The sequence below is a fragment of the Procambarus clarkii genome, chromosome 1 (genome assembly GCF_040958095.1).
Source record: "Procambarus clarkii isolate CNS0578487 chromosome 1, FALCON_Pclarkii_2.0, whole genome shotgun sequence".
NCBI lineage: Eukaryota > Metazoa > Arthropoda > Malacostraca > Decapoda > Cambaridae > Procambarus > Procambarus clarkii.
In genome coordinates, this window is record NC_091150.1 from 20723367 (window position 1) to 20742804 (window position 19438).

Consider the following 19438-nt stretch of genomic DNA (forward strand, 5'->3'; position numbering starts at 1 on the left):
TCAACAAACAGCGCCATTTAAAAAAAACAGACATTGGTTGACAATAGAGGGGTAAGGTAGGTTACAGGGAATTTATTAGGTATAGCTTCGTTTTCATCTTAAACTGGTTGAGAGAGGTACAGTCTTTAACATGGTTGGGAAGGTCATTCCACATTCTGGGTCCCTTGATTTGTAGAGCATTTCTAGTTTGATTAAGTCGTACTCTAGGAATATCAAAACTGTATTTATTTCTGGTGTGGTGCTCATGGGTTCTGTTACAACCTTCTATGAAGCTTTTGAGGTCAGGATTGGCATTACAGTTCAGCGTTTTATATATGTATAATACACATGAGAGAATGTGCAGTGACTTAAGTGACTAAGACAATATATATATTTGGTTGAGTATACAGAAGCATGCAGGTGATACTTTGGTGAGCAATGGTGTGAGTTGAGCGCACTGAGAATCGGTACAGTATCTCGCAAGTGTCTGTTCTAGACCACACTTGAACGTAGACTAGTTATTATTCACTACTCTGCTGCTTATATGCTCGGGCAACACCTCACCATTCTCCAAAGGGTGACAGGAATATTAACTGGAAGTAGGGAAAGGTTTGAGTTCCATAATAATACCAAGAAGAGCTTTGCTTCTCTCAAACGCTGAACTGTAATGCCAATCCTGACCTCAAAAGCTTCATTGAAGGTTGTAACAGATCCCATGAGCACCACACCAGAAATAAATACAGTTTTGATATTCCAAGAGTACGACTTAATCAAACTAGAAATGCTCTACAAATCAAGGGACCCGGAATGTGGAATGACCTTCCCAACCATGTTAAAGACTGTACCTCTCTCAACCAGTTTAAGATGAAAACGAAGCTATACCTAATAAATTCCCTGTAACCTACCTTACCCCTCTATTGTCAACCAATGTCTGTTTTTTTTAAATGGCGCTGTTTGTCGACAGAATTGTATTTGTGCTGCTTTTTCAGCCATGTTCCCCCCCTGTTTTATCTCTTTTTTTTATTTGTTCTCAACTCATTTTATTCTTTATGCTCAATTAGTATTAAGCTTTAGTCATTTAAGTTTTTCATGCCCGAAACGCTTTGCGTAATAGTGGCTTTAGCCATTGTATGTACTAGCCCTATCTATAAATCCATCACTCTTTGTAAAATCTCTTGTATGTATGTACCTTACCTAAATAAACATTTATTTATTATTTATTTATTTATTAGGCTAATGTGTTTGGAGCGAGAACATTATTGGGATAATGTACTCACTACACACACTCCATGGCTTGCAAAGGGTATACTTAAATCTATTAATAAAAAACATGATCTAGAGAAGTAGTATAGGTTAGGAGTCGTCTCCAAAGAATTTTCAAAGACTTACTCATCAATGCTGTCTAAAATAATTAGAAGAGCCAAAATAAAATACTACGAAAATAAATTTACCCAAATTAAGGGCAACATTAAGAAAACATGGAGCATTATCTCCCAAATATTTGATTAAAAAAATGATTTTGAATAAAAAGTAAGTAATTATCAATAGAAGGCACCAAACCGGGAAGGCTATGTAGCACCATCAAATGTGCCAAAAACCAATTCTCCTATCCAATGACGATGGTGTGCTTTCGGCCTCAGACACTGCTATTGAATTCAATAGGTTCTTTTCATCCATTGGTACATCCCTTGCTCATGATATTCCATCCTCACTCACTAATATTAAAGACTACCTTACAAGTAACTATCCAGAGTCCCTGTACCTAGCTCCCGCTGATTCCTCTGATGTTAATGAAGTAATCCTTTCCGGCCGGCCCCGGAAGCACCTCAAGGTAACCTCAAGGTAAGGTTCCCTTAAAACTAAGTCAAGTGCCCTTGATGAGATACCATCTCTAATTTACAAAAAAAAAAAAAAAACTCCAGATTTCTAGCTCCTGCTATTGCATTGCTCTTCAACAAATCACTTGAACTCCAAACCTTTCCGGATATTCTAAAAAAAGCAGAGGTAACCCCAGTCCACAAATGTGGTGATCTCACTGATGTCAACAATTACAGACTTATATCAATTCTTGTAAAATGTGTTGCCACATCTGTAGTAGAAAATAATAATAAGAAAAAAATCTTGTAAGGTACGAGATTGAAAGCCGTACCCTAAAGTATTGCTAACAACACTCGCTCTTACTTTCTTATAAATAATGGAAGTGCCGGGGTCACCAGTGCTAACTACACGGGACAAGAAATACACCTTGGGGTACAATTTTACAAAAAGGATTTTATTTAACAAACACCAGATTTCCTCACACTTCTTAGAAGAGGGGGTGGGGGGTGGGGGGGGGGGGGTACTTGGATCCACTACAGGATTGATACAGACAAAAAGGGTGTGGGGGGGGGGGGAGGTTCCTTCTCCCTCTACAACCTGGGACTTAAGGTCATTACTCTATCCCACTCCTCATAGGTCACTATAAAGGGTCTGGGGTTTACAAATGAATATACAAAATAAATGTGGGTAATCTTCCCATGTGACACAGCTGAGCACATACACCTGAATTAACAACACACCACTCTCCCTACACACACGGTTCCAAAAATCCTTATTTCCACAAATTCTTATCTCTAACTCATAAAGAAAAGGGGGGAAGCACCGCTATAAACATCTATAATACTGCACTTACCGTATTTGTTGGAGACCATCCACAACACTGGTCTGGTTCTCCCTGCCTCTCTCTCCCAAGTGACTGATAGGGGCTGCCACATGTCCCTGCCTGCCTGGTGCCAATAATGTTCCCTCCCTATACATGTCATACACATTTCCCAATACTTCATTTATATGTCTTATAATATTCCAGGCTGTTTTTCTACATTTAACACTGTTGTTTCTCCATATTTTCTTGCATTGAATCTGCTTTTTCTTAACCATTTTATCCCTTTTGTTTACATTTTTTTTTTTTTAGATTACATTTTCCTGTTGAGATGATGCTCTGTGCATCTTAAAGGGGTCAAAGTTCCAGACTGTTTTTCAACATTTAACACTGCTATTTCTCCCTACACAAGGGTCTCTCTCAACAGCACTGTTATTTCTCCCTACACAAGGGTCTCTCTCAACAGTACTGCTATTTCTCCCTACACAAGGGTCTCTCTCAACAGTACTGCTATTTCTCCCTACACAAGGGTCTCTCTCAACAGTACTGCTATTTCTCCCTACACAAGGGTCTCTCTCAACAGCACTGCTATTTCTCCCTACACAAGGGGGTCTCTTTTACATTCTGCCAACCTTGTCAAAAATATTTCATAAACTAATCTACAAGCAGCTTTACTCTTATCTAGCCAAGCTCAATATCCTTAGCTCTTGCCAATAAGGTTTCAGACCCAATAAAAGCACAAACGATGCACTTATTAGTATGATTAACTTGATACATACAGCTCTTGGTAAAAATGAGTTCCCTGTTGGGTTATTTGTGGTCCTATGTAAGGCTTTTCACACTGTCAACCACCAAAACCTTCTTCTTAAATTACATCATTATGGAGTCAGAAGTCACTCCCTGCAATACCTTCAGTCTTACCTTACTGACAAGCTCCAGTATGTTTATGTGAATAATTCCATTTCTCCTACACGACCCATAAACATTGGTGTTCCATAGGGCAGCATATTTGGCCCTCTCCTTTTTCTCATTTACATTAATGACCTTCTAAATGCCTCTCAACACCTCAAACCAATCTTATTTGCTGATGACACAACTTTCATTTTCTCCAGTCCTGACAATCTTGCTCTAAATGTCACTGTGAATACTGAGCTAAATTAAGTCCCTCTTTGGCTAACTGCTAACAAACTCACCCTTAACATTGACAAAACTTTCTATATTTTGTTTGGTAATAAATCCTCTAATGAAATTAATCTAAGAATAAACAATATACAAATCAGTAGTAAAGTTGATGGTAAATTCCTTGGTATCCTCATCGATAACAAGCTGAGTTTCCAGGGACACATTCTAAATGTAGCAAAAAAAGTTTCGAAAACTGTTGGCATTCTTTCTAAGATCAGATATTATGTACTTTGCCCTGCCCTGGTGACGCTCTATTACTCTCTCATCTATCCATATCTCAACTATGGTATTTGTGCTTGGGGCTCTACTACCCAAAATCATTTACGTCCTCTAATTACCCAACACAAAGCTTCAGTTAGAACAATATCTAACTCTGGCCCCAGACAGCACTCGGTACCCTTACTCAAATCTCTGAATATGTTAGATATTAAGTCACTGAACATCCTCTCATGTGTAGTCTACATATTTAAAACTCTGAATTGTAATGTCAATCCTAACCTTAAAAACTTCTTAGAAGGTTGTAACAGAACCCATGGGCACCACACCAGAAACAAATACCTATTTGATATTCCAAGAATACGACTTAATCAAACTAGAAATGCTCTACAAATCAAGGGACCCAGAATGTGGAATGACCTTCCCAATCATGTCAAAGGCTATACCTCTCTCAACCAGTTTAAGATGAGAACTATGTACTACCTAATTAACTCCCTGTAACCTACCTTACCCCTAAACGTCAACCCATGTCTTACTATTTTTTTTAAACAATGCTGTTTGTTGACCAACTTGTATATTGGCTATTTTCTACCATGTTCCCCCTCTTTTATCTTATATATTGTTTTCTTTCAACACAATTTATACTTCAAGCTCAATTACTATTAAGTTTTAGTCTAAGTGTTTTTTCTCCACCTCACCTTGCCCGAGACGCTATGCGTACTAGTGGCTTTAGGTACTGTATGCACTATCTCTATTTATAAATCAATCAGAATGTTTGTAACTCTGCATCTATGTATGTATTTTTCCTAAATAAAATATTATTATTATTTATTATTATTATTTTCTCTCATTTTCTGTTGTCTTCTACATCCTATATAAGGAATTTTCTGAATCATGGCGACTTAAGTCTTTTGTGTCTCTCTCCTCCTCATTCTCTTCATTATCCCTATTCACTTCATTCTTCATACTTTCTTTTTGTTTTTTTGTCATCTTTTCTTCAACAAGTTGTTTCTTCAAAGCCTCCAAATCGACATAACTGTATAAGTGTTCTTCCTCGTTTTCCTCGATGATCTCAGCATATTCAGAGTCTAAGGTAGCAGTGATTGGTGGAGGCTGTGGGGGCCGTCTCTGTGGGACCTCAGCTGGTGGGGAACATTCAAGTGGGGATGGCTGTGGGGGCCGTCTCTGTGGGACCTCAGCTAGTGGTGAACATCCAGGTGGGGATGGCAGCTGGGGCCGTCTCTGTGGGACCTCAGCTGGTGGGGAACATTCAAGTGGGGATGGCTGTGGGGGCCGTCTCTGTGGGACCTCAGCTAGTGGTGAACATCCAGGTGGGGATGGCTGTGGGGGCCGTCTCTGTGGGACCTCTGCTAGTGGTGAACATCCAGGTGGGGATGGCAGCGGGGGCCGCCTCTCGGGAACCTGCGTTGATGGTGAACATCCGGACGAGGATGGTGTCTCTGTGCAGGTGATGTTCTCGCTGGTTGTTAAGGCACTGAAGGAGACTGAGGTTCTTGCCCCAGACTTTCGCTGTTTTCTCACATTACTCATCTTGAGGAGGTAATATGAGAGTCCCAGGAAGATCATGATAACCAAGAAGACTATAAGAAGGATCCACCAGATGCTTTTCGAGGAACTGTTATCACTCATCTTTTGGTTTATGAACCCTGTAAAATAATCAAATGTGATTTTAAATTTGAATGAAAACTTCTTTAAGAGGTTAAAAGAGGAAAAACCTAGCACTGAATGTAATGAAATACCTTTTTTCTGGAGAAGCCTCTGTGGCTCCCGGTAGCTAGGTGCACTGAGATAGTTCCACACCTATAAGCCACATCAGCTCTTGTGAGTCTTTAAAAGCATAGCAGAGTTCAGAGGCAAAAACCTGGCCCCCTTACAGTGGTGCAGAGAGCAGGGGATTCATAATCACCCTCACCAAGGACTCAAATCCCCCAGAAAGTAAGCAAAGTAAAGCAGATAGCTGCAAGGTTCACAGAAAGTAAACAAACAATGAAGCAAATGACTGTAGTTTCGGTAGGTCATACCCCCCCGATCCCTCCCTAGTAGCAGCTGTACCCCACCAGGTGGCAGCACCATCGGAGCTTCAGGTTCTTCCTGTCAACAACCCTGAGTCCTTCACGTGATGTCAGATATTTCTAACAACTCCACTAATTGCCACTTCTCCTGGTCTTGGATTTTTTAAAAATGAGTTGGGCCATCCTTTGGACTCTCTCCTGTAAGCCCCCATTTGCTTGTGTATTATTTTATTCTTAAGTATTCTTCACATACATGTGTTTACAAACCTCACAAAGTTGTGTGGACTTTAGAAATTGTTCACCTTGAGTCGCATGTGAATAGAGCTGCCCTCTCCTACAGCGCATGATGTTGCCTCTGCCCTGACAAGGTTACTTTCCTGGTGGGTTCAGGTGTTCTTCATAAAAAGGCTGGCCTCCTGTGGAGGCTGCCTCAATCTGAGTAGTGCAAGGGTCTTTGACTCCCCTGCTAGACTGAGGTTGGGCAAATTCTGGGGGTGTACTAGGGTTTCTATGCTTGTATTTATGGCATGCTGTTGATACCCTTTGCAGTTGCATCTTTCTTTGGTACTGCTTTCAGAGTCAGTTCCTAGTGTCCGTAATTCCTGAGTTACCTACTTGGTCTTTACCTGCTGATTGGTAAGCCCCATGGGCCTTTTGTGTGGATAGTAATTGATTATCACACCCAGCCCACACTTGCTACTTGCGAATTTGAGAGATGTCCATCAGTTTTCCTGTGTTTCATTGCACTGTTTCCTGTGATCATTGCACTGTTTCCGCCATGCCGACTGTTGGGTAGTTCTACCTTCCACCCTGAGGCCTGCAATGCCGATTGTTGCATGGGTTATACATTCTACCCTGAGGCTGGAGATGCCGACTGTTGGGTGGGTTATGACTTCCACCCTGAGGCCTACGGTGCCGAATGTTTTGTGGGTTATATTGGGTGGGTTTGCCTGATGGCAGAGTGGACAGCGCTCGGGGTTCGTAGTCCTAAGGGTCAGGGTTTGATCCCCGGCAAAGGCGTAAAACAAATGGGCAGAGTTTTTTTCGGAGCACCATGGCCGGCCAACCATGGCAATGGATGGTGGTTCACGCAGCGTTTCTCCCATGGACATTTTCGATCCCTTTGAGGGTTTTCAGGACCCGCTGTCCCTTGGCACTCATTCCGGTCACGACACTCTCCCAGTCTTGGAGGGGGGGATCGCGAGGGTGTTTTTCTGGACAGTAAACATCATAGTAAGGCTAATAGATTGGAAGCGAAACGTTGCCTGCGTCCTGCAGTGCCCTGTGACCCCTGCAACCTCTGTTTCCATGCACTCCACTCCCTCAAGGTCAGACGAGTTCTCCTGGCCTACGTACATTCATCATCGCCTTTGATGCCGATACGCTTGCTATTGGAGTGTTTTTGGAAATAATAGGGCAAGCAGTCTTTTCTATCAGGCCATTCCCGAGTTCTTTAAGATAAAGGTGCACGATTTCAGGCCGAATAAACGCAGGAACTAGATTGCAGTGGACTACGCTTCCTCTGGGGACTTGGTGCTTTCGGACGTTACTGATATCTGTGGTTACAAGGTCCGTTGTGTGACCGTTTGGTATGATATGTGGTCCGGCATGTTGTGGACGTTAGTGCAGATGACATCAAGGTGCAACTGCAGGATTCTGACCTTCCGATCTTTGGTGTCAAGAAATTTATGCGTAGAATTGATGGCGACTTGTGTGATACTGGCACTGCCCTCCTTACTTTTCTTGACTCCCTTTCCCCTGATCGGGTTTGGATTAATGGCTTATTCCATAAATTGGAGGTGTACGTCCCCCATCCCACTCAGTGGTTTTATTGTAAGGGTTTTCACCATACCTCCCTTGGCTGCACCAATGACGTCCGTTGTGGCAAATGCTCTGGTTCCCATTTCACTAGTGACTGAGTCCAACAAGCTCTGTTGCCCCAACTGTGGTGGTGATCATGCTATCACTTTCAAGCAGAGTCCATCCTACGTTGCAGCGCTCACTAAGGTTCTTCCCGTCATCACTCCGCCCTCCAGTCGTGCTATACCTCATCCTGCCCCAGTTCCTTGTCACCAGCCTCCTTCCCCTCCGCCGCCGCCTTTGCCTCTGCCTGACCCGTTTGTCACTGACGTTCCTCTCGCCCCTGAGGCTGCTTCTCTCCCACCCACCATTCAACTGAGTCCCGATCTTGTTGACGCTATTGTCGCTCGCATTGTGGATGCACTCGAGATGGTGCTAGTCCGCCTCGTCACTAAATTCTTTCCGCAGTCCATCCTTCTTGTTCCTGAGGTTGACCCGTCGCTCCTCTCCTCCGCTTCTTCTACGGTTGACGTCCATTCTCCCGCAGCTGCCTCTGCTATCTCCAATGCGTTTGAATCTATGCTGGACAATGCCCTTCAGAACTCTTTGGCGAGCCTTCCCTGTGTCTCTCCCCAAACTGCCTTGCCGCATATCTCTGCCCCTGGTATTTAGCGGAAGCAATCCTCAGTTGTCCCGATTTCCAAGCGCAATGCCACCTTGCCTGATGGGCCTCCTACATCACGTTCTCCCACGTCTTGTCCTCTCGCCCTTCCTAGGTCTTCCTCCCATTGTCCTTGTCCTGCTGGCGCTTCTCCGGAGTCCAATGCGTTAGCGTTCCAGTCGTGAGGCTCTGGATGCCGTCTACGTACCTTGCCCTGTCCTAACCTTGCCTGTCCCATCTTGACTTCCTCTACCCTTCTGCACATTCGCTCCTTATACCTTTCTCTGCTCGCACCTCCCTTCCTTTCTCATGTCTGCTTTGCACTTCCCTCCTTCACATCCTTTGCCCCCGCCCTTCGTCTCTTGCCTCCGTCCCTCGCTTTCTTTACTGCGTCGACGCTTTGCGTACGCTTTCTGTTTTCTTTATACCCATCCTACTTTCCTTTCTTCTTGTTTATTTTGCCTTTATCCTCGCCCACCTTGACGGCGTCGTTATCTTCTTGACTCGGGCACGTCGTGACCGTTGATGTGTTGTTGTGCATTGTCATATACACATCTTTCTACATTACCACTCGTGTAGTCATCAGGAGGATATACCTTAATGCAAACTGCACGTATTACGAAGAAGAAGAAGAGTTTGTCAACCTGATACACCTGTTCACCTAGCAGTAAATAGGTACCTGGAAGTTAGACAGCGGCTACGGGCTGCTTCCTGGGAATGTGTGTGTGTGTGTGTGTGTGTGAAAATTAGGATTAAAGACTTGTCTGAAATGCTATGCGTGCTAGTAGCTGTACAAGAATGTATACAGTATATATATTCTTGTATATATATAAAGAAAAAAAAATCTTCCACCCTGAGGCGTGCAACACTGACTGTTGGGTGGGTTATATCTTCCACCCTGAGGCCTATGATGCTGACTGTTGGGTGGGCTATATCTTCCACCTTGAGGCCTACGACATTGACTGTTGGGTGGGTTATATCTTCCACCCTGAGGCCTATGATGCTGACTGTTGGGTGGGCTATATCTTCCACCTTGAGGCCTACGACATTGACTGTTGGGTGGGCTATATCTTCCACCCTGAGGCCTATGATGCTGACTGTTGGGTGGGCTATATCTTCCACCCTGAGGCCTGTGATGCTGACTGTTGGGTGGGTTATATCTTCCACCCTGAGGCCTGTGATGCTGACTGTTGGGTGGGTTATATCTTCCACCCTGAGGCCTGTGATGCTGACTGTTGGGTGGGTTATATCTTCCACCCTGAGGCCTATGATGCTGACTATTGGGTGGGTTATATCTTCCACCCTGAGGCTTATGACACTGACTGTTGGGTGGGTTATATCTTCCACCCTGAGGCCTGTGATGCTGACTGTTGGGTGGGTTATATCTTCCACCCTGAGGCCTGTGATGCTGACTGTTGGGTGGGTTATATCTTCCACCCTGAGGCCTATGATGCTGACTGTTGGGTGGGTTATATCTTCCACCCTGAGGCCTATGATGCTGACTGTTGGGTGGGTTATATCTTCCACCCTGAGGCCTATGATGCTGACTGTTGGGTGGGTTATATCTTCCACCCTGAGGCCTATGATGCTGACTGTTGGGTGGGTTATATCTTCCACCCTGAGGCCTGTGATGCTGACTGTTGGGTGGGTTATATCTTCCACCCTGAGGCCTGTGATGCTGACTGTTGGGTGGGTAATATCTTCCACCCTGAGGCCTGTGATGCTGACTGTTGGGTGGGTTATATCTTCCACCCTGAGGCCTATGATGCTGACTGTTGGGTGGGCTATATCTTCCACCTTGAGGCCTACGACATTGACTGTTGGGTGGGCTATATCTTCCACCCTGAGGCCTATGATGCTGACTGTTGGGTGGGCTATATCTTCCACCCTGAGGCCTGTGATGCTGACTGTTGGGTGGGTTATATCTTCCACCCTGAGGCCTGTGATGCTGACTGTTGGGTGGGTTATATCTTCCACCCTGAGGCCTGTGATGCTGACTGTTGGGTGGGTTATATCTTCCACCCTGAGGCCTATGATGCTGACTATTGGGTGGGCTATATCTTCCACCCTGAGGCCTGTGATGCTGACTGTTGGGTGGGTTATATCTTCCACCCTGAGGCCTGTGATGCTGACTGTTGGGTGGGTTATATCTTCCACCCTGAGGCCTGTGATGCTGACTGTTGGGTGGGTTATATCTTCCACCCTGAGGCCTATGATGCTGACTATTGGGTGGGTTATATCTTCCACCCTGAGGCTTATGACACTGACTGTTGGGTGGGTTATATCTTCCACCCTGAGGCCTGTGATGCTGACTGTTGGGTGGGTTATATCTTCCACCCTGAGGCCTGTGATGCTGACTGTTGGGTGGGTTATATCTTCCACCCTGAGGCCTATGATGCTGACTGTTGGGTGGGTTATATCTTCCACCCTGAGGCCTATGATGCTGACTGTTGGGTGGGTTATATCTTCCACCCTGAGGCCTATGATGCTGACTGTTGGGTGGGTTATATCTTCCACCCTGAGGCCTATGATGCTGACTGTTGGGTGGGTTATATCTTCCACCCTGAGGCCTATGATGCTGACTGTTGGGTGGGTTATATCTTCCACCCTGAGGCCTGTGATGCTGACTGTTGGGTGGGTTATATCTTCCACCCTGAGGCCTGTGATGCTGACTGTTGGGTGGGTAATATCTTCCACCCTGAGGCCTGTGATGCTGACTGTTGGGTGGGTTATATCTTCCACCCTGAGGCCTATGATGCTGACTGTTGGGTGGGCTATATCTTCCACCCTGAGGCCTGTGATGCTGACTGTTGGGTGGGTTATATCTTCCACCCTGAGGCCTGTGATGCTGACTGTTGGGTGGGTTATATCTTCCACCCTGAGGCCTGTGATGCTGACTGTTGGGTGGGTTATATCTTCCACCTTGAGGCCTGCGACGCTTGTGTTCACTGGATCTCTACTTTAGCTGGACCTAACTAATGAATGGGTAATTTGCCAAGTCGTTTGCTGCATTGTTCACTTCGTTTACCTTACGGTTGTTCACTTTGCATCACTTACTTTCTGAGGGTTTGTTTCTTCGGTGAGGGTGAACACAAACCTTGTACTCTCTCTGCCTCTGTAAGGGGAAACTGGCCAGGTTTTAGCCTCTGGTTCAGAGTAGACATTAAAAGACTCACAAGAGCTGATGTGACTTATAGAGTGGAGTTATCTCAGTGTAGCTAGCCATTACTCCTCCCTTCCAGAAACCATACATTATTACAAAATCAAAGTTGCACAATGAACAGCAAATGAATACATATAAATTTGAGATCAAAATATAAACCACAGATGTTACACAACTGACTGGAGATCAAATATGTAAAGAAAACAGTTGCACTACTGTAGTCCGCCATAACACTACTCATCCTTCCTTGAGAGTCATACTCATCCAGAACCAACAAGATGGATTGCCAAAGAATATATATTTGTCTAGATTATGATGTATAAATTTGTGTAGTAAAGTTGTTACTGTGGCAGGTTATTTATTTATTTATTTATATATTTATTTATATACAAGAAGGTACATTGCGGGTTAACAGAGAACATAGAAATTAAGTTGAATTTACATTCTTGTAAATATCATATTATATATATATATATATATATATATATATATATATATATATATATATATATATATATATATATATATATATATATTATTAAATATGACCGAAAAAGTAAGATTAATAATTCTAACACGAATTTTCTCAATCTTTCGTACATTTCTTTTCACTGTTGGAGGTAAATCAAAAATCAATTCTCCAAAATTCATTTTTATTTCTAGTATGACGCGACACGAGCGCGTTTCGTAAAACTTATTACATTTTCAAAGACTTTAGTTCACAAATACACAACTGAATAGAACTTACGCATCTCCGATTTTATATCTACATTTGAGTGAGGTGGAAGGGGTGATGTGGCATTAACACAAGACAGAACAAAATGTGGCATTAATAGGGTATTAATTTCATCAACACAAGACAGAACAAGAGTATTAATAGGGTATTAATTTCATCAACCAAAGACAGAACACGAAACAATGGATATTGAATAGAAGTGTTTGTAGAAAGCCTATTGGTCCATATTTCTTGATGCTTCTATATTGGAGCGGAGTCTTGAGGTGAGTAGAATATAGTTGTGCAATAATTGGCTGTTGATTGCTGGTGTTGACTTCTTGATGTGTAGTGCCTCGCAAACGTCAAGCCGCCTGCTATCGCTGTATCTATCGATGATTTCTGTGTTGTTTACTAGGATTTCTCTGGCGATGGTTTGGTTGTGGGAAGAGATTATATGTTCCTTAATGGAGCCCTGTTGCTTATGCATCGTTAAACGCCTAGAAAGAGATGTTCTTGCCTATATATTGGGTTTTTTGGAGCTTACAGTCCCCAAGAGGGCATTTGAAGGCATAGACGACGTTAGTCTCTTTTAAAGCGTTCTGTTTTGTGTCTGGAGAGTTTCTCATGAGTAGGCTGGCCGTTTTTCTGGTTTTATAGTAAATCGTCAGTTGTATCCTCTGGTTTTTGTCTGTAGGGATAACGTTTCTATTAACAATATCTTTCAGGACCCTTTCCTTCGTTTTATGAGCTGTGGAAAAGAAGTTCCTGTAAAATAGTCTAATAGGGGGTATAGGTGTTGTGTTAGTTGTCTCTTCAGAGGTTGCATGGCTTTTCACTTTCCTTCTTATGATGTCTTCGACGAAACCATTGGAGAAGCCGTTATTGACTAGGACCTGCCTTACCCTACAGAGTTCTTCTTGAAGAAAGGAATGTAAGCCCCAAAGAACTCAATATATAGGCAAGACAACAACGTCTCTTTCTAGGCGGCTAACAATGCATAAGCAACAGGGAGCCATCAAGGAACACATAATCTCTTCTCACAACCAGACCATCACCAGAGAAATCTTAACAAACAACACAGAAATCATCGATAGGTACGACGATAGCAGGCGGCTTGACATCAGTGAGGCACTACACATCAAAAAGTCAACACCAGCAATCAACAGCCAATTAATGCACAACTATATTCTACCTACTTCAAGACCCCGAACCAATATGGAAGCAGCAAGAGGAAGTATGGGCCAATAGGCCTTCTGCAGTTACTTCCATTCATATGTTCACTTATCCAATTTATACTCATTATTTCATGTTCTGTCTTGTGTTTGTCACCTCATCCAAAACTTTTGTACCATATCACCTCATCCAATAGAGTATAAGTACGAAGAATTTGTGTGTAAATTTGTGTGTTGAATTTGTGTGTGTTAAGTCTTTGAAAATGTAATATGAATTACGAAATGCGTTCAGGCATCAGACAATTAAAAAATGAATTTCGGAGAATTGTTATTTTTATTACCACCGACAGTGAAGAAAAACATAAGAAATATTGAGAAGATTCGTGTTAGAATTATTAATCTTACCTTTTCGGTCATATTCAACAACGTATGTTTACAACAAAGACTGCTACCAAAATATACTAATATATATATATATATATATATATATATATATATATATATATATATATATATATATATATATATATATATATATATATATATATGTATATGTATATGTATATATATATATATATATATATATATATATATATATATATATATATATATATATATATATGTATATATATATATATATGTATATATATATATATATATATATACATATATATATATATATATATATATATATATATATATATATATATATATATATATATATATATATATACTGTATATATAAATATATAATATAATATAATATAATATAATATATAATTCTGCATATACCGGAAGATGCCTTGACCACACCGACGCGAAGAGGTCAACCTCCGAGTGCCCGAAGGTCTGGCAGAGCCAACTGAATGAGTCGGCATCGACCGATGGTCTACCAGCGAGACGTCATCGTTTTGACCACACCCAAGTGCATCCACTCCAAGATAACCCAACAGCGCAGGAGAAGAGACCTGAACCCGAGGAGGAGGAGCCATCCAAAGCCACTGCAGGCCGCGAGAAACGACCCGAAAAGCCCACAAATCGTGAGACCAGGCATCAGCGAACAGAGCAAGCCTCTTCCCTATCGCTCCGTTAATGGGGCAAACTGCGAAAGGGCCAATACCCCTGCACACAGAGCAATCACCGCGCCAACCAGACGCAGATGGTTTCGAAGGCGGTGCCGGCTCAGAAACTGGCACCTGTGGCCTACCCCCTCCCCAACGTGCGGAACCCCGGGCCCTGGCACGACCCCTCTGGACCGAACCCACCCGGGACCCCCGGAGAACCAACAAGTCGGACATTGGACGACAGCTGGAAGAAGCCGGCTGCATATACTGCTCGACCGCAGAGTCCACAAACAGCAAGGGACAAAAGGGCGAAGACAACCTAAGAGCCAGGGCCGAAGCAGATTCCAAGGAGGAAGTGAGAACAGCTTGCCAACACGTGAGACGTGCAGTGAAAAAAGGCGACACCGCCTCCCGAAGGATCAGTGCAAACAGCTTCAACAGCGCAGATGACGCACGAGCAGCCGAGACTAAGGCACCACACCCAGGAACGGCCCCAACTGCCACTACATCTTACGCAAGTAAATCCGAAGACAGTTCTAGGAGGGAAAAGAAACGCAAGACCGAAGCCAGCAAGCCACGAACACGCAAGTCCTCAGCCACAAGCGCAACCGACAGGGAAGGAACCTACAAGTGAAGCTGAATTGTGCTCACATGCAGAAGGGCAGGAGCGAACAAGCTCTCATTATAGTGCTCAAAGTCGCCCCCCAGGTAAACCCGGACCACAGTCAACGCCTCGTGGCAGTCAAGCGTGCGGGAATGGCAGAAAGCAATCCAAGTGTTCAACGACAACAACAGGCAGTCTGCTAGCCAGGATGACTCCGGAACCTCATAACGAACTCAGTATGGAGACGAAGACCCAAACCTGAGGGAAGACTGATCCATTATAGAGGCATATTCCGGGTCGCGCAGGAGGTAAGCCATAATGGCTGCCCGCATCTCAGCAGGAAAGACGCAGGAAGGTAAAAACCTCTGGAAAGACGAAACCGAAGCACCCGCAGGGATACTGAACTCAACCTTAGGAGGAGCCGAACCCAAATCTAACTCGTACGCAGAGGGGATAAAAGAAAACCTCAGAAAACCTTACTCCTTGTAACAGTAAGCCCCGCTCAGAGGGACGGAAAACCCAGGCGGGGTCCAATGGGGCCCAAGGCCCCCAAGTCACTCCTCCCCAACCACGGAAACCTCCACGTCAGGCCTCGGGGTAAGAAAGTCATCCTCCAAAGCCCCAGCCTCGCAAGAAAAAGCCGGGGCGGCCGAAGAAGCAGAGAGAGAGGGAGCCCACTGGTCAGACCCCGGCACTACGGCTGAATGAACCAACTCAAATGCCTCCATCACCCCCCCCCCCCCCCGGCCCCAGAAGGGGCAGACCCTGCAACTGCCCGAGTCTCAGAAACCTCTAAACCCTGCCCCAACTCTGAAGCCCTCAGTCGCTTAGGAGTCGGAAACAGGGAAGGGCGGGGGAGAAGAATGAACTGCAACAAGGGAAGAACGAGGGAATGCAGATTGAACCAAAGCCGAAGTGACCACCACCCCACGTCTGGGTCCTTATAAGCAAGGCGGGGCATCCGCGGAAGCAACCAACCCCAAGAGAAGAGAACCCCAAGCCCCAAGGGCGGTACTTACAGAGGGCCAACACACATGCAGCCCGAGTACCTTGGAATAATACTCCCAGCTTGCACGCCACCGTAAGAGCAGTACTGGACACAGTGTAGCACACAGAGATAACCAGAGCTGGAGCCACACGACCTTGCTACAATCACATCAGCCAAAGAACTACAGGGTGGATCGCCAGTCTGGGGATCTGGGGCTTCCCCTTTTCCCTCCCGGGAAGGGAGGAGCTGCGCATACATGCGGTGCGGCTCATGTGATGTCATGCTCATTTGCTCGTTTCCATTTGGGGAGTTCTGTCCACTCGTTTGTCTATTTTCGTTGTTTTAACCAGAATAGGGGTTTGTTTTGGGGCACTTACCTTTCTGGGTGCCTGTCCCGGTCGATGGCAGATATAGACTGCTCCAAGTGCATTACTATAGGCCATTGCTCCTCATGCCTTTCTGAGGAGGGGGGGGCCAGGTTCTGGCTTGTGGTTCCCAATAAGCCTAGAACTCCACCCACACTGACTGATGGCAAATTCTAAAGATATATTTACATATCAGTCTGGACATCTCTGGGAGCTGTTTTCTGAGATTCCCTCTAGAAAACCGTTGATTGATCGACAGTTGAGAGCCAAAGCCCAAAGAGCCAGACCCACAAGCACAACTAGGTGAGCACAGGTACATACGTTTGTACAGGTTCCAGGTTGAGCCATTGGTCCTGGGGTCACAGCCCACCGTCCAGGCCATAGAGCGAGCACTCGTCAGCCTCAGCTCCACCTCTTTCAACTCCTTCTTTACCATCTCTTCGAAGTGTCCTATGCTCAGTGTATGAGTCGCATTGTCCTGAATGAAAAAAATACCAGTAAATTAAGTTTAATATTAATTTGGGACAGTTGAGTGAGGCAAATTCAGGGCATTTGAGGTAGATGACTAAGAAAGGGAGGGGTCACTAGCTCTCAAGAGTTCTTGTCAAAGGTTCTTAATTCTTTGGCTGCAACAAAAATTTTTCAGCCATATCCCTACCGAGGGTTGAAATACATCTAGATGTAACACAAACAAGGGGCATCACAGTTTCAAGCGAAACACAAATGCGATTGTTCGCATTTGTGATTTCTCACGAGTGCACCAAGAATGAGGTAATTTGATCTGACGCCTGAACGCGTTCGAAGAATTACGAAACGCGTTCAGGTGTCAGATCAAGAATAAAAATGAATTTTGGAAAACTGATAATTCAATTACCCTCAACAGTAAAGAGAAACATAAGACATAGAGAAAATTTGTGTTAGAATTATTAATCTTACTTTGTTGGTCATATTCAATTTTATATATATATATATATATATATATATATATATATATATATATATATATATATATATATATACAGTATATATATATATGTCGTACCTAGTAGCCAGAACGCACTTCTCAGCCTACTATGCAAGGCCAGATTTGCCTAATAAGCCAAGTTTTCCTGAATTAATATATTTTCTCGAATTTTTTTCTTATGAAATGATAAAGCTATCCATTTCATTATGTATGAGGGCAATTTTGTTTTATTGGAGTTAAAATAAACGTAGACATATGACCGAACCTAACCAACCCTACCTAACCTAACTTTATAGGTTAGGTTTGGTTAGGTAGCAGAAAATGTTAGGTTAGGTTAGGTTAGGTAGGTTAGGTAGTCGAAAAAACATTAATTTATGAAAACTTGGCTTATTAGGCAAATCGGGCCTTGCATAGTAGGCTGAGAAGTGCGTTCTGGCTACTAGGTACGACATATATATATATATATGTCGTACCTAGTAGCCAGAACACACTTCTCGGCCTACTATGCAAAGTCCGATTTGCCTATTAATCCGAGTTATTTTCTTTATTTTAATAAAATGTTTCCAATTAGTTTATTTGAATTATTATTATTATATTTTATAAGGAACATAAATTATTCACTTAGTTGTGTTAGTTTAGATTACGTTAAGATAAGTTAGGTTAGGTTAGGTTAGGTAGGGTTGGTTACGTCAGGTCATATATCTACGTTAGTTTTAACTCAAATTTAAACAAATGAACTCATACATAATGAAATGGATAGCTTTATCATTTCAAAAAAACAAAAAACAAAAAAAAAACATATATATTCAGGAAAACATGGCTTATTAGGCAAAATGGGCCTTGCATAGTAAGCCGAGTACTGCATTCTGGCAGTACAACCACCACCTTAGTCTACCATCAGCCACCCACCACCTTAGTCTACCATCAGCCACCCACCACCTTAGTCTACCATCAGCCACCCACCACCTTAGTCTACCATCAGCCACCCACCACCTTAGTCTACCATCAGCCACCCACCACCTTAGTCTACCATCAGCCACCCACCACAGTCTACCATCAGCCAAACACCACCTTAGTCTACCATCAGCCACCCAACACCTTAGTCTACCATCAGCCACCCAACACCTTAGTCTATCATCAGCCACCCACCACCTTAGTCTACCATCAGCCACCACCTTAGTCTACCATCAGCCACCCACCACCTTAGTCTACCATCAGCCACCCACCACCTTAGTCTACCATCAGCCACCCACCACCTTAGTCTACCATCAGCCACCCACCACCTTAAGCTACCATCAGCCACCACCTTAGTCTACCATCAGCCACCACCTTAGTCTACCATCAGCCACCCACCACCTTAGTCTACCATCAGCCACCCACCACCTTAAGCTACCATCAGCCACCACCTTAGTCTACCATCTGCCACCCACCTTAGTCTACCATCAGCCACCCACCACCTTAGTCTACCATCAGCCACCACCTTAGTCTACCATCAGCCACCCACCTTAGTCTACCATCAGCCACCACCTTAGTCTACCATCTGCCACGCACCACCTTAGTCTACCATCAGCCACCCACCACCTTAGTCTTAGTCTTAGTCAGAATGCAGAATGTAGGGAATACAGAGAACATATACGGCACGCATAGACGCAATAAAGCACCTAAATTATTGGGATCGTCTCAAAGCCCTCCAAATGTACTCACTAGAAAGAAGACGAGAGAGATATCAAATAATATACACCTGGAAGATACTGGAGGGCCAAGTACCAAATCTACACAGTAAAATAACAACGTACTGGAGTGAACGACATGGAAGAAAATGTAGAATAGAACCAATGAAGAGCAGAGGTGCCATAGGCACAATCAGAGAACACTGTATAAACATCAGAGGTCC

The 19438-nt window shown here is 43.9% G+C and overlaps 1 protein-coding gene across 1 annotated transcript in view; it reads right to left on the bottom strand.

Moving 5' to 3' along the window:
* Positions 1–4865: 4865 nt before the first annotated feature.
* LOC123758657 (uncharacterized) overlaps positions 4866–19438 on the bottom strand; it is a 36676-nt gene continuing 22103 nt past the window's right edge. The window contains exons 4-5 of the mRNA XM_069313899.1: positions 16902–17058; positions 4866–5682 (exon numbers count right to left, since the gene is read on the bottom strand). Coding sequence (XP_069170000.1) covers positions 4880–5682; positions 16902–17058 — 960 coding nt within the window. The 3' untranslated portion in view covers positions 4866–4879. The remainder of the gene's footprint in view (positions 5683–16901; positions 17059–19438) is intronic.